Raw genomic sequence first — 16,833 nt, 5'->3', positions numbered from 1 at the left:
AGCAGCGGCTGAATCGGGGACCCCTGGGGCAGAGCAGCTGAGGTCCTGCCGGGTTGGTCCTGCAGCGCCGTCCTTTGGCGCTGCGGGACCAACCCGGCAGCACTCCAGCTGCTCTGCCCCAGGTGTCCCCAAGATCAGCTGGGGTGCTGCCGGGTTGGTCCTGCAGCCCTGAGGGGCAGCGCTACGGGACCAACCCAGCAGCACCCCAGCTGCTCTGCTCCTGGCGTCCCCGATTCAGCTGCTGGTCAGTTTCAGCAGCAGCTGAATGGGGGAAGCCTGTCCAGCACTTCTGGGTTCCTGATGGTGCCAGACCATCAGGAGCCCCAGGGCATTGGATGCTGGACTAATGGAGTTTTACTGTATATGTAATTTCTACCTCCAGGTGCCATGTCAGTGGTAAAACTGAACTCACGAGCATTAAAGACCAAAGGAAAATATATCTGGACACTATTAGCTGGCTTGGTTTGTTGACTTAGTACAAATGAATATTGCTCCTTGTATTGTGCTCATCCACCCCATGGCTTGCAATGAAGAATAGGAAGTGATTTATTTTGTCATTTGAGGCAAATGATGTACCATTATTTTCTGTAAGACCATTGCTACAGTAAGAAAGCTAACCTAGATTTGGCACATTTATGTGAAGTGTTCTTCCTTCTCCTGCTATCAGAAGCAGTTAAGAACAGGAATTTAAAAACAAACATTTAGAACACTTGGGACATAGCACTATTGATTTAAAAGGAGTTACATTTACCCTAGTATAACTAAGAAGAGAATCAGGTCTCTAAGTCCAAAAAGTGAATGTTGAGTGCATTTTACAGTATCAGTAATCAGGAGCAGCCCTAGACGAGCTGCCAGCAACTAGTGCCCTAGGCGAAACACGCGATTGGCACGCGATCAGCGCCCCCGCCTCCAAAGCCCTCAATGGCCATTTATCTTGGCGACCACCTAGTTTACCTTTATTGACAGGCCACCACTGTCAGTAACTATAGGCATTATTCAATTTCTCGGTGTTTAATATTAATAAGGCTTAAGGAAGAAATGTAATGAAAACTGAATCCACTGAAAGCCAGGGAAAGTTCATGCTAGCAGATTCCCAGTCTTACAGGAATGATGAAACTAGGGGAGTTAGTAAGCAACAGAAATATTCCCCCTTTCCAGTCTTCTTCCTCTATAAACTTTGCAACCTATTGAAAGATCCTATTATAACTAACATACAAACAGATCCAAAGTTTTTTTTCCTGCTGATTTTCCTTTCTGTATCCCTTCCTCCTTTCTGTATCTTTCCCTTTCTCAAGCTGAGAGAACCACGGTGCTGTTAAAAGCTTATGCTTTTGAACTCTGTGCAAATAAATGAGCTGAAACAAATAAAACCCAGTTCACATGAGACTTTCAAGACATCTGGTGGAGTTATTTTTCTGAATAATTAGACCAAGTGGTGGAGCAATTCCCAAATGAAAACTACTTTCTTGCTTGATATTCAGTTATTTTTCATAGCCATCAAGATAGAAATAAGCCCCATTTTTCTCCCTTACATGGAACTCAAACCTTATCAGATTACCAGTCTTTCCAAACTTGGACAATCACATCTTTGACACGGCTTGTTTATAGATCACATTTTTAAGCCTCTTTATTTCCTTTATATTTTGAGGACCCTATTAATCTTCCATGGAAGTCGATGGGAGTTTTGGCATTGATTGGATTAGGACTGAACATTTAGCCTCTTTCCTTCATTTCTTCCTAATTTTCTGTAGGTCTCTCTAGTACCAAGTCAATGTTGCAAGCAGCAGAATATAATGGAACAGCAGCCAGTTGCATGCTCTGGAGTCAGTATATAGTTCCTGGATGGAGGACTATTGTATCGTCCCATTATTTTCTGCCTGAAGCTAACAATAATTTCTTCTTTTTCACATTCTCCCCTTTTAACCCTTCAACATAAGAGTGGTTCAAAAGTTAGCATTGTGTCCCTCCTCTCTGCCCCTCCCCCCGCCCTGTCTGAATACACTGTAATTAGTTTAGAACTAACAATAATTAGAGAACTGAGAAAGGAAGCCAATTCTGTAAATGGAGAAATCATTGTGACTCTTTTAAAATTAGCAGACAATTGAGCCTCTTTTTTATTTTAGGCAAGTCCATTTTATATCTTTCTGCCAGTGTAAATGAAAACTGGACACACTAATGTCCTAATGTCACCCCCAATGACCTGGTGAGAGAACACAAACACACAAATGCCTCACCAGAAGTTTCATCTACTCGCTCGTCCACCACATGATCCTTCTGATGAACCCATTCACTGTTGCACTTGAAATAGATCTGGGTCGCAGGGCTGGCTTTGCAGTACAGGTTGACAGGTTTGTTCTTCACGATGTAAGCTTCTTCAGGCTCAATGAGGAAATGAGGCAGAGGCTCTGGAGGATCAGATGGAAATGTTTCTGGGAGTTCGTGAAAAAAATCGTCATCTGTAACAAAGAAAACAGAAACCTTTGAAAATTGCAGCAGCTGAAATTTTGGCAGTTAAGAGATTACAGGTTGGACCTCCCTGGTCTGGCACCCTTGGGACCTGAGCTGTCCCGGACCAGGGAGTTTGCCAGGCCAGGGAGATTGGTGCTCCCCTGCTGGCTGCCCTGGGCTCCTCCTCTTTGGGCTCCCTGCCCTGCCGCTGGCCCTCCTAACACTGTCCCGGCATGGCTCCCCACTCTGCTGCCCACCTGCTGCCCCGGGGTCTCCCAGGGTTCCAGGGCAGGACTGTTTGGCAGCTGCCAGCCCTGCTAGTGCAGTACAGGTTGACAGGTTTCCAACTAGGGCCACCCAGCTGGCCCTGTTGCTGCTGGGGGTTCCTCAGATGGGGAGCCCAGCTGTCCCACCCTGCTGATAGGGCAGGCACCCACCTCTGCCAGCCTGCTCACCTCCGCCAGCCCTACTTCACTTGGGGGCTGTTCCCCAACAGAGGCTGCCCAGTCACCCAAGCCCCGCTGCCACTAGGGGTTTGCCAGGATTTGCACCTCCCCAGATGCTGCCTGGCCTTGCTAACACTGGGTATTCCCCGTCCAGTGTGGGGGCTCCCCTAATGCCTCCTGTCCCCACTGATGCTGGGGGTTCCCAGCCAGGGAGGAGGCTCCACAGATGCCTCTTGATCCAGCCAAGGCTCCCCATCTCCTGCGTTGCTCCCACCTTCTCTGGGGCTCTTTGGTCCAGCAACATCTGTGGCCCTGTCAGACCAGAGAGTCCCGGATTTTGCAGGTTCAACCTGTATAAGCATTTCTAAAAATCCCAAGGGAGAAGAATGCCTTTTCAAATGAAAAAAACCAAACCAAACCCCAGGAAATGTTCTTGAAGTGGAGTTTAAATGCAGAGTTGTTTTCAACCTAAAAGTTGTTTTTACACCCTGCTCCTTATGTTTCCTCTGGTTCTTTTGCTAACTGTGTGTTTACGAATGGTTCCTTTTTATTTTTCTTCAGTGGCAATGGTAATGACAGAACATAGTTTTAGCACATGGTTCTGCCACTTATTAAACCCCAGTACAAAATTAGGTTAACCTAAACTGACACTAGAGAGTACAAGAGCATAATTGTTAGATACAAACATGCACAATCATACACATACAGTTCTGCACACCTAATAAGCATGCACAAATATCACTTTGTGTGGATGCCAATTGAATATATGTGTGCACACATGGCCAGTAATGGTTTAGGATGTTACCTCTAGAGCTTCAGTATGAAACTAATAGTAGGAGTTAAAAGGCTGCATCAGTTTCTAGTCTATGCGTCTTCATTCATTCTTTGGCTACTCTGTTGAAAATGCTAACAAGGGTGCCAAATTCTGGTATTCTTTTTGTAGCATGTTCACCTGCTCAATGCCCTCTAAGGAAGAGGGACTAGTCATACTTCACTCACTTCACACAGAGCCCAGAACAGTTACCAAATCATACAGATGTGTTCTGTGGATTAATAAAGGGCTTTGGTCTTCTTCTGTGCTGTCAAACCAGCACTTTTCCCCAGTAGTAAATTCACTGAAGAATTCATTGGAAAAAACCTCAGTCTGATAAACTAGTGGAAACATTGAAAATCAGCTAATTTACACAGCTTCATTCCTCTTCCTCCATTAAACACCTTTTTACAAGCAAAGCATCATCTGTACACACCCTTTTACAGATAAAACCAGCAAGATCAGAGAGTGAGAATTCACTGAAGAATACTCCTCTTCCCATTGACTTGCAAAACTCTTTTCAACCGGCAAGAACATTCAAGATGCTCACAGTGGCAAAGGGATGAGGGAACAGTAACTATTGACAGATCCATCAGCAAGAAGCTGACAGTCCTGAAGGCCTCATTCAATCTCCTCTTTTCTGTCTCTGAAGCAGTTATCGTTATACACAGTGATGGACGCTGGTGATGATCAATAAAGCATCACAGAATATCAAACTAAAAATACTGCAGAAGGTTAGCTATCCTCTTCTTGTCAGTTTCCATGAAGATTAAATGTCAGACAGCTACCTTTCTTTCCTCTAGCTTTACCTATATTTTTTGTGTCCGGAATTACAAAGGCTATGAAAGCCTTTCCTTCTACTGCAACCACTTTTGTAGAAAGACAGATAAGGAAGAACAATAACAGATGAAAGAGGCTGGAGAAGAGAATATAGTACCTATCTACATAGCTGTATAGAGTTACACAGTACATCTTCATTAGGCATTAGCAAATCTTACAGAGTTTGAGGTTTTATGAACCTTTTGAACTATTTATGAATCTGAAACCTGTAATATGAGTTTGCAAACCTTTTCTCATTTTCTCCTTTAGGGTATTTCAGTTTAAAAACAATAATGGGCCCAATTCACTACTGCATGACTCCACTGGAGTAAATTTAGTCAAATCACAAAACAGGAGTGATGGAGTGGTGAATAAATCCCAGTATTTTTCTATCATAGGAAAAGCCTCTTCTATAAAATAACAAGGACAGAAGGACTCCTTTATCAAAAACTAGTCTTTTGTAAGCAGGTGTCCTGCACACAATATGAAAAACTGATTTAATTTTTCATTAAATGTTTTCTCTTTCATTATTTTCCTCTGTGATTTTCACTCTAGCCACTGTATGTTCCACTTTTCACACTATTTCTGCACCTGCTCCCCCACCATTAGATTTTCCTCTCTGCTTCCTTTTCCTCCACAGTGTTTCCAAAGTGGAATATGACATAAAATGCATGAGTTTGAATCAAAGTTTGGCATTCATGACAACAGTGTTTGAGCTAAGGCAAGAGGAATTTGTGCATCTCTACTATGCATCTTACTCATAATACAAACATACAGATAAACATACATAGACATTAGAGATGAATCATTTCACTTGAATTGCCACAGGATGCATCTTTTTTCTTCTGGTCATTTATTTGCAAATTGGTGAGCAGACAGATGGAAACTAACAAAGCACACATGTTTTATAATTAAACAAGTATTGCTTCGCTAATTTCTGGTGACTGGAAAAACAAATGCATTTATTTTCACCAATAGATCTCAATACATTATCAGAGACAATGCTTATGCTGCCTCAACGATTAACTAGTTCTTATCAAAGATGTAACTAGAAGCTCTAAAAAGGAAGAAGAAAGGAAACTTGGGCCAAGGGGAAGAAATTTCCTTCCTTATTTCCTACAAGTCTGATAGCTCTCTCTCAGGAATGGGTGCAGGCTTTGGGCTGCTCTTCTGAGAGCACCCGTTTCTAGCATTTAAACACTGTTTTTATTTTCAAGTGGATTTTCTAATACTGCTCACTACAAACTCAGCTCCTCTTCTGGCTTGCTGGAATATAGGGAGGGAATACCAGATACTATATATCCCTCCAGATGCCCAAAGACTAGCTCAGAGAATATTTACTGTGAGCCAGTTTTCTTATTTAATTTTAATATACTGTATAATTCTTCATTGCTATTGTATTTTAACAAAAGTTACAATCAAGCCCAAATTTCACTTTTCTTTCTGTACTGACATCTGAATCACATTCAAAGAGATGTTGGTGAGATACGTGTTTACAATTCACACATAGTTAGAGCACACATACAGAAGCTCTGCCACACAATGATACTATTTCTCTCTTTATTTGTACATATAAGAGAATCAAAATAGATAAGATTCAATTCTTTTACTTTTTCCACAGAGAGGCATTTTCATTCTTTTATCAGCCTCCATGATTATTATGATTGAATGAATTAACATTATATGGAACAAAAAAGTAAAAGAAAAAATGCAAACATGTTTGGATTTTGCTGTACTCAACAAAGGAAAGCAATCATATGACAAAGCTAACCTCATCTTCATCAGCATGCAGGGTCTTTAACATGGGCCTCTGCTACACATAGCTAAGAAGTAATAAGACAGCCTTATCAGGCTGTGGGAATCAGAGCTGCAACTCAGTTTGCACATCTAAGTTCCAAGAAGTGATTAGATCTCTTGCTGCAGAAAAGCAAAAGAAAACCGTTGTTCCATTCTCCCAGGCTGTGCCTAAACTGCACCTGGAGCTTGAAATAAGCTACGCAATTTGAGCGATACAAATTGCGTCGCTTATTTCGAGTTAATTTTGAAATAGATTATTTCAAAATTTGGCGCTGTCTACACAGCACTTATTTTGAAATAAATTGCTATTCCAAAATGTCCCTTATTCCTTGTGGAATGAGGTTTACAGGGACATCGGAATAGTGAGCCTGTTATATTTCAAAATAACGGGCGTGCTTAAAAGACTTGGAATAGCAATTTTGAGATACCAGAAGTATCCCGAAATAGCACTGTAGTGTAGACGTAGCCCCACAGACAGAGAAACTTGGGCTTTACATGTTTCATCTATGGTATTGAATCTGCTATGTTAGGGAACCACACTACAACATAGCAGTCCCTGACACAGGTAAAACAGTGTTTGGTCTTGCAGTATAGATGGAAACAAGCAGCTTTTAGCCTTGATGCAAAATCATACCACAGCCCAAGATCCAATGTTTGGATTGTGTTGTTCAGGCACATCCTTGTGTCAGGGGTGGATAGAGGCCTCTTAGAAGAATCCAGATTTAGACCCCTTATAAACCTGTACAAAATAAAATAATTCAAAACAAAAGTCCTCTGGATAAGGGACATGTAGCATTTTGACCCTGTCATAACTTGTTCCTTTTTTATCCCCTTCCAAAATGAGATTGAAACATTTCTATGAAGTATTTATATTTCTGTGGAAATCTGTTCAGTTAAAAGTTTATCTAACCAACTCTTTAGAATACAGTTCAGTCCTAAATTTATAAGACCTGATTCAGCCACGTTATGAGAGTACAGTGTTATAACCAGGTCTCCTAGTTATAATTGTTCCTACAATTTAGATGGGACTTAAAACACCTTGTGTGTATGTCTGCGAGTCTGTATCTGTACATGTAAAAGGGGCTGAACCTCGCCCAATATTTGGTCTGTGTCTTCCAACGTACAACCTCTTGGATATGTTAGGATGTGTCTACACAGCAGGGCTTAACTCGAAATATGCTACACAAATTGAGCTATGTCAATTGCGTAGCTTATTTCAAAATAGCTTATTGTCTACACAGCTCTTATTTCGAAATACAGCACTCTTCCTCTGACTTCCCTTACTCCTCAGACAATGAGGGCTATGGGGGTCGTAGTAAGACAACCTCCAGCTTGACAGTATTTCGACATTATTTCAAAAAAACTGCCTGCTGTATAGATGTGGACTAAGTTATTTTGAAATAACACTAGTATTTTGGAATAATGTTGCTGTGTAGACTTACCCTTAAAAATTCAGCCTCTGGAAGTGCAACAAAGGGTATGTCTACGCTGCCCCCATCAAAGCTCTGCAAGCACTGTGACATGGCACAGTAGTCCTTATCAACAGGGGGAGAACTCTCTCACTGACAGAAACCTGACAAGAGTGCCACTCCTGGCAGTAAAGCACTGTTTTAATGCTGAAAAACACCGGTATAAACTTTTATCAGTCAAAGGTGTATTTTCACACCCCTAATGACTAAAAATTTAGTGCTGAAAATGGCAGTGTAGACACAGCCAAAGGCATACCTGGCCTTATCTGATTTATCTCAATGTTCCATGCCAATGCCAGAAAAATACCTTTTCAAAGAGTGGTCTGTAAAAGAATTACACCTTTAAAAAGGAAATCATGTGCTTGATTTTTAATTACTCTGTCAATACCCTGTTTAACGTGCCCCTTGGACCGAACACGAACTCAGACATGAGTGCTCTCCTACATAACAGGACTCCATTTGTGCCCAATTATTGCAAACGGTGAGTTTACTTCTGTAAAATGTCACATTCATCTTTATTTTCATGTAATAAAATGTACAACCCAGCTGTTGTTATTGACTGCTCCACACTGCGAAGACAAAATACCTGATTAATGAAAATGCTAACCTGGTTTCATTCATGCAGTTAATTCACTCCGAGAAAGTAAATTTACCAAAGCTACCTACATCTATAAATTTAATGCTGATTTATACTTCAATGGCTTCTCTCAATTTAGAGATGCTATTTTACCTCCCTCCTTTAACATCCTACAACAGTGATTTGAAAATAAAAACAGTGGGCCACATCCAAATTTACTTCAAATGGCTAAAATGCTATGGAAATCAATAGAGCTGAAGCATTTTACATCATGGATCTCACACAGAGTAGACCTGTGGAAGGATTACATTTTAATCTTTATTTTAGGCAAAAATATCCTTGTCATGCTCATGGCCTTCTTGTTTTTAAGAGGCTTCTGCCCTCTTTTGGAGCATTGTTGCTGAAATTGTACATAATATAGCACTTTTTGATTAACCTGTGACAAAGGAAGAGTTTTTAGTATGTTCCACTTTTTACGGTCTAGCATCCCAGCTCTAATTTAGGGTAGGAAAATATTGTGCTCTGAACACTAATCTATTTATCCCTTGATCACCAGTTTTATTACTATATATCAAGCTTTAATTCTCATCAACGCAGCACATAACTCACTATATTTCTGAATTGCAGACTTAAAGTATTATTGCTTATATCATAATATATAGGGCCATTATCTCTTTGTCTGAGTCTTGAAGCAAATTCTTCTCAAATGGAATTTACTTCAGAGTGATTCAAGAGCAATTTGAAAGGAATGGCTGCAAAGCTAATTCCATTTGCATTTGGATACCCATCACTCAGTGAGATCATTCATGATGCATTACAATAAAGGCAGCTGGAGTTAACTGTAGGGATGGGATTTCTGCTAAGTTTTTAATGTTATGATTAAAAAGCTTTCTGCAGCAACAAGTCTTATTTACTGTGAAATTAACAGCAGGTGCTAGCACTGTCAGATAACTTTATCAGGGTTGTGGCAATCGTTTGTTTTATGGGAGAAACATTTTTCATAAAGGAAAAGACTCGTTGGTAATTCCTGTGGTTGTAGTCCTGTTTCCCTGTCAAGGACACACAGCATTATGGCACCACCCAATGGGAAGCAAGGAGGCAAAGAATGTGTCAATTGAGCCCTGTATTCAATATATTTGATTCACTTCACACCCCATTTATATTGCCAGGGCACTGAAGATAGGTCTTAGGCCAGATCTATACTAAAGACCTATATTGACCAATCCCTATTGTAGACATTGCTATGTTTATGGGCGAGCTACTGCTTCACAGGGAGGTGGATTAACTAAGCCAATGGGAGGAGCTGTAGTGAAGATAAACCCTTAGTGCAGATGAGAATGGGGCCTTATAACATGAGAAAGGAATAGGGAGACAAGAAAAGGAGAATCCAAGGCAGAAGGAATGAGGATGGGATAGAAATAGAGGACTACAGTAAACGGAATTGCCAGTGCATAATGTTGCATTTTCATATGCCCCTATTCTTCTATCTTACCCCTAGGAACAAATCTAGGGCAAATGTAGATGTAATGAGCAGTATGTTGAGAAGAAAGGTGTATGTACTTCGTATCCCCATTGAGAAACCTTATGACCAGTGGAGGAGCCAGCACAGGCAGACCCAGCACATGTTCATACTGTGGCACGACATACTTGGAAATGGAAGCTGCCCAAAAATCTCAAGAAGCAGTTACCCTTATAACAGAATAATATTTGACCTGTTTGGGAGGCTGGGGTCAGTGGTTGTGGGCAGGGTGAAGAACCCTAACAAGGCGAGATGGGGCTGTAGGAGGGCTGAAATAAGGAGGTTGGGGGATGATGGCGTGGGGAGGCTGTGTCAATGGTAGGTTCTGAGCAGAAGTGGTGAGTGCTGGAAAGATGAACTGAGAGTGGTGGGGGTTGATGAGGTAGGGGGCTGAACTGGGGAGGGGGCTGAGCTGAGAGGGACTGGGTGGGGAGAGAACTGATTGGGGACTGAGAGACATAATTAATTGCTGGGTAGGAGATGGGCAGATGTGGGGATGAGAGGTCCTGAGGCAGAACCCAATCTACAATCACATTATCGAGGGCATGTGGGAGAGCAGACAGCACTAACTGTCACATGTGCACACCCTGGGGATGGGCAGGAGCATTAAAAAAAATCAAGAGAATGCCCTAAAAAACGTAACACAATCTTTTTTTTTTTTTAAATGTCATGATTTGGGGGCCAGTCTGATGATTTGGGGAGTCTGACCAGGGTGAATTCTGGTCAGACACAAAAAATATGAACTCTCAGGAAAAAACTGAATTCTCCCATGTTTTTGAATAAAAGAATCACATTAATTTAAAGGAGACTTCCACAGGCGCGTAAATGGACACTTGAAAAATACAGGACAAATGCACTTAAAAGTCACTGGATGGTCTTGGGGGCTTTTCAGCAAAAAACAAATAAAACAAAACAAAAAACCCACCAAAAACAAAAAATCCCCCCAAACCTCAACTAAACTCCTACCATAAGAAAAGGGAAGTAATATCTCTGCCATACTATAACCCCCTTTCCTCTGAAGGTTACTGATCGGAGGGGAGAACTTTTTAAAGTCCTTCAAGGAGGAAATCTAACAGTGAAGTGAACAAGTGTGTTTGTTCTTCTTAGTGGCCCAGGACTGTCAAATTGTCAGCAGGAGGCGGCATTCTGCAGCTTCAAGGGCTGCATTTTGGAAGAGAAGGGCTTATCCAAAAATTTCCAAGCTGCTCTGGATGAGAGGAGGACTTTGGGCTCTGGATCAATGGTGAGCAAAGAGAAGCAGTTTCCAGGGAAGAGCAAGTGACAAGTTCATTAACTCTTGGGCTAGTATTATTACCACTACTTTGCCATCTGTAGCCTAACACAGAATTTGGAGAAGAAGAGAAAGGCAAGAGAAGTTTTTCCTCACAGCAGTTACACTGAGATCTCTTTGTTGAACAATTCAGAGCTTTAGTTGTTGTACAAGTCTATTGCTGGTTCTCTCAATGGGCAGTAGAACTGTTTGAACAAATGACTGAGAGTTCATTTCCTATTGCATTATATCCTACATTGCATTCCCTCTTCACAGATGTAAAAGACTATGTGAGGAGGGGGCACCACAACAGAGCGGGCCAATACTCACTTACTTTTCACAGTGGGCCTAGCCCCATACTACAGCTCTTCCCCCTGGTGCTCAGCCTCTCTGGCCCAGGGAGCCTAAGCAGCTGAGGGGAGCCTGGGCCACTCCACCTACCCAGGGTGTCATTTTGGGAGGCTGGGGTGGGGGCAGCAGCAGTGCACTCTAGGACAGAGCTTGCTTTTCATCCCATTCCCCAAACTATCAGGGAGCAAGGGGAAAGTATTTGCATTCTGTGCATGTCCCTCACACCTGGATAGTGAGCTACATTTGGGGAACAGGATGAAAAGCAAGCCACATCCTGGAGTGCAAGGCTGCTGCCTCTCCTTCCCTCCCAAAATGGCACCCCTGTCCGAGAGCAGCCCCTGATCTGTGTCTCCACCTCTGGCCCCTCCACCAGGGCAGATGAAGGGTCTTGCAGCTAGGGCCGGATGATAATTTTGTGGGGCTCAGGGCAGCGCCACGGGGCAGCACAATTTCGCGCATGCACCTTGGCAGCAGCCGACCAGAAGTAGCGTGCGCAGGGTGAGTGTGCGGGGCCTATTGAAGCGTGGGGCCTGGAGCAGCCACCCCACTCACCCTGCCCTAAATCCGCTGCTGCCCGGGTGGCTCTTCTGCAGCTTTTTGGCCAGGCTGAGCTAGAAGCCTCAAGCCCTCCTTACTCTTACAAAGATGCAAGACGGGAGAATCAGATGTCCCGTTTCATTCCAGACACAAAAGCTGCCTCTGTCGGTTAAACTGCATGGGACACAATAGGTTTTAAAACAAAGAATAGAAGAATTCAGAGTGAAAGAAACTCAGTGTTAACTAGTCAAGCTCATGCTGCCAATGTAGGTACTTCTCAACAGACAAATGTGCTTGAGCTGGATTTCCTTTCTTTTTCTCTCTGCTTTCCCTCTGGAGTGTACTATGTTACAGCCTTATTATCACCAATTAATGTCCAGAAAAAAAATATCAAAGGGCCTGATTTTCCTCTCATGTACAGAAATGTAGCACTTGTAAGACCACTGATCTCAGGTACGACCCAATTTCAGTGGAATTACCCCTGATTTACACCAGCATAAGAGAGAGGAGAGTTAGGCCCAAACAGTGGAAGACAAAGGCTTTTGCATTATTTGATACATCCTGATTTCATAGGACAACTTGTAAGGTTAATTAATACTGTTCATGAAGCATGTGTCATTCCCTAATCACATTTAATTAATCATCATAACTAACAGCCTGCTCCTGACCATACTAAAGCCTATGGGAGCTTTGCCATTGACTAGACTGGCAGAAAAAGCAGAACCTAAATCTGTCCCTTCAAAATGTACCTCACATCTTTCTAAGGAGGAACATTCCTGAAGGTGTTATGTTGGTAATTTAAGACAGACTCATTAGCATTCATACAGATACAATTATGTAAATTAAGGCTGCGTTAACATGGTCTTCCACTGGATCAGGACAAATTGCATAAGTCCTGAGGCTCTTGCTCAAACAAGCAAGAGATGGCCTGGTTAGCCATATGTACTTGTTAGCGCTGCATTCAGCCTACATAAGCATTAGTACTTAATGAGGTTACATAAAAGATGAGGGAAATCTTGCCTGCATTATAGGAGGGAGTAAAATTGTTCTGGAGAAGTACATTTATGATCATTTGTATCTCTATAGGAACTAATGAAGACATCTGCATGTTTCTTTGTGTTATTGCCTTCATGCTATTGATAGATAAAAAAGACTGAGTTGGATCCACAATGGATCTAGACTAATTTACACAGGGGAGGACCTGGCCCAAGAAGTTTGAAAAGCTGATTATCAAAAATATGTTGGGGCATTTTTTTTCATTAAAAGTTGATTGAGATAACCCTTCATAACACAAATATGACACTGACTTTTTCAATCTATGATAACGAGTTGCAGGCCCGTTTTCTGATCCGCACTGCACTGAATTCTGTATAGCCACTTGTAGCTGTGATATAGAGGCAGCAGCCAAGGGGCCGGTGGTATGGCAGTATACAAGGGGAGCCAGTATACAGGGGGACCTGGCTTTATAGCCAGCTCCCAGCATTGGTGCCTCAGGAGTGGGGGGGCTGCGTATAACCATGCAAGTTAACTGATGAGCCCAGGCTCATCAATTAATCATGTACACAGTTACACATTTACATCCCAAATAAAAACCAGAATTCTACGATTAGTCACATAGTCAAAACAGTCATATTCCCCTTCATTTGGATTAACCAAGTTGCAAAGCATAAAAGTTGGGGTTTGTTTAAACTTTTGACCCAGGATTGTAGCCTAGTGAGTGAATTCTGAGAAGTTGTGTTCATCAATTTTTTTTTTTGCGCTCTTTTGAAAAACGAGCTAGAGTCTGACTTTGCAGTGCTACTGTACAGAGCTGGATTGGTTACTGAGTCAGGTTATCAAAGTGCAGGATCTGAAAAAAAAACAACAAAGCTTGAGCAAACTAGAAAAGATGCTGATGAAACATCCTTCTAATTATTACAGTGCTGTATATAATAGTCTTTTGTGCTGTCACCTTCTCTTTTATTGCCTTAAAACTAATAAAATATTTAAGTTAAAATAAAAAAGAAAGTGGGTCACAAATTGTGTCTGAAATTTTATCTCTCTTGGTCTCTCATGCAACAAAAACACAGGGAGAAACATTTAAGTATTTAGTTTACAGGACACACATACCCCCTTCCAAAAGTGTGAGCTCCAGGCACTTGATCTAATTAGAAAACTGACACTACTCAAGCTAGATGTGGACATGCCATGAGATTATGAGCAGTTTAGCTGCATCTCATTAATATTTTTATTGTCTCCCTTTAAATAATGAATATTTGAGAAGGAAGAATGTGTGTAATACAACGTACGAACAGTACAGGTATTAGGGTTTGTGGGTCACAACATAGGATTCTTTCTCTGTGGGTAGCTAAATATATATTTGTTCCCACGTGGACAGTAGTATTGAAGAGGCTGTATCCCAAAGTTAACGTAATAGGTTTCAATCTGAACCACCTGCGAAGTTTAATTTGAAACATTTCTGCCCCAACTGCCATTAGTAGTCATAATGGTTGACACAGGGTCAAAAAATTATTAAACCTCCAAGGAGCATCATTTCCTTTTCAGTGTTACGCTTCACTTTTCTTTGACACATTAGTCCTGAAGTAGCTTCAGGCTCTTGACCCCTCTTCTAACCCTGATAACTAATTAAAGATGGACAAGGCTTAGTCTAAGATACTTTTTGTTAAAACTATTCATTCTAAAGTTCCCTTCAGGCATTCTGTCACTTAGGACAAAGTCCGCCATATTTACATGAAGATGAAAGTAGGTTCCTGGTATATTAATATGAAAACCCCCTCTTTTTTTACAAGACTTAACAAAACCTTTGCGGTTAGTAGATAGGATGCATTTTATAACGTATAAAATACCCTCCCAGCACACACAAGAAAGAGATTTCCTGGGAATATTCCACAGCACACAACTTTGGCAAAATTTGAAGATGATTAACTCTATGTATACTTTTAAAGTTAGAAATTCAGATTTTAGTTCTTTATCTGGATGTCATGTCAATAAACCAAATGTACTACAGTGAATCAAACTAAGAAATTAAAGGGTTGATACTGTTCTTCAACATATAACTTTCCATGATACACCAACATACTGGAAGAGATATTACAGCTTAAACTAAATAGTCCTCCTCTGTGCACATGTGGATGTTGGAACCACATGTAAAAATCATCCTATATGGCAGAATATAGTTTGATATCTTGGTCTATAGAAATGGCAGGGCTTGAGAACTCTGTTTGCTAAAAAGGAATCCCACCTTGTTCTCCCAGTCAGGAGACCTGTACATTTATGTTGCACTTTACATGTTTTCTTACTTCATGACTTTTGCTTTTGGGCACAAAGACTTTAGCAATTAGGAATCTCCAGCTAGTACAAAATGCTGCAGCGCATCTCCTCAGCAGCACAGACTACTGTAAGCAATCACAATGGTCCCCACCTATCTACAGTGGCTTCCCCTTTCGAATTCTGAATGAAGCTCACGGTCTTGCTGCTTATTTTCAAGGCACTTAATGATGAAGACCCAACACAACTAAAAGACCATGTGAAGCTCTGTGATGAAGATGCTGGGTGACGTCATTCCTTTGACACAATGGAACTCTTTGCAATAAAGGTAAAGCTCAGCAGCGCAGGAGAAAGAACTGTTGGGGAGTGGGAACAAACTCCTACAAGAGCTAAAGCTCCTCCACACCTTACCACTTTCCTCGCAACGTGTTAGGTGAATTTCTTTTACCTTGCCTTATTTAACAGACATAATGACATGTATAGTTTTAAAAAAATTAAAACAATCAAAACAAGACACTCCACTGCACATATTTGGCCCTCTGATGAGAAGCTGAGAGAATGAACAACATCATAATAATCATATTACTTAACGGACTACTAGAAGCAGGATCACCTGATGCCTGGTGCAGGGAGAGCCACCCAGATGGACAGGGAGGGGTCATGCCATGCACTCCTCGCAGAGTGGGGTCAGGGCAGAGGAAACTTTGTGTGCTTCCCCCACTCCCAGGCCAATCAGGGCTTGAGGGCGGGGGAGCGTGCGACATCTCCTCCCGTCCTGCCAGGTGTGTTTGGCGCTTCTAAATGCTGTATGCTCCTGGCAGGGTGGAGGAAACGTCATGCGTTTCCCCTTGACCCCAGACCCTGATTTACCTGGTGGCGGGAGTGCGGCAGGGCCTCTGCGGGCCCAATCAACCTGCTTGGCAGGTCATATCCAACCCACAGAGGCCCTTTTGCCCACCTCTGTTCTAGAAGGAGCTCAGAAACTATGGTGGTGTGTGAGCACAGTATAAGAACATATGTAAAATAAAGAGAATGAGAAAACAGCTGGGGTTTAGAAGCCAACATTTTAGGATAATGAGTTCAGTTGTCTAGCATTTCCAAGAGTCAGCATTTTTACCACCACCTTCCCAAACCTTAAAAAAAAATCTGCATATTATCTCTCCACTTTGCTTCTACCCCAAATACAGGCAGTCCCCGAGTTACGCCTGTAGTCTGCTTCGGGCTTCCTGTAGTCAGCCGCTGATCAGTTTCAGCAGCGGCTGAATCTGGATGCCAGTTCCTACTTAAGTACAAATTCGACTTAAGTACAAACCTACAGTCCCTATCTTGTACATAACCCGGGGACTGCCTGTATATGAATTCATCACAAGCAGCTATTAATACCGCAGGTCAAAAGGGAGATACACAGCTGCACCTTTCCTATGAACAAGTGTTATTTTAAAAAGACCCAATTCACCACTTTCGTCCTTGGATCTTAATGACCACTATTATTTGGCTTTCACTACTTATCTGATTGTATCCA

The 16,833-nt window shown here is 41.9% G+C and overlaps 1 protein-coding gene across 2 annotated transcripts in view; it reads right to left on the bottom strand.

Annotated features, from left to right (window-relative positions):
- UNC5C (unc-5 netrin receptor C) overlaps nt 1–16,833 on the bottom strand; it is a 422,927-nt gene that overhangs the window by 162,081 nt on the left and 244,013 nt on the right. For both annotated transcript variants that reach the window (XM_006111944.5, XM_006111943.5), the window contains exon 2: nt 2,235–2,456. In XM_006111944.5, coding sequence (XP_006112006.1) covers nt 2,235–2,456 — 222 coding nt within the window. The remainder of the gene's footprint in view (nt 1–2,234; nt 2,457–16,833) is intronic.

The sequence above is a fragment of the Pelodiscus sinensis genome, chromosome 4 (assembly GCF_052426305.1).
Source record: "Pelodiscus sinensis isolate ZL-2025 chromosome 4, ASM5242630v1, whole genome shotgun sequence".
Taxonomy (NCBI): Eukaryota; Metazoa; Chordata; order Testudines; family Trionychidae; genus Pelodiscus; species Pelodiscus sinensis.
Note: the sequence above shows the minus strand (reverse complement) of the source record. Positions and strands in the feature narration are given on the sequence as shown.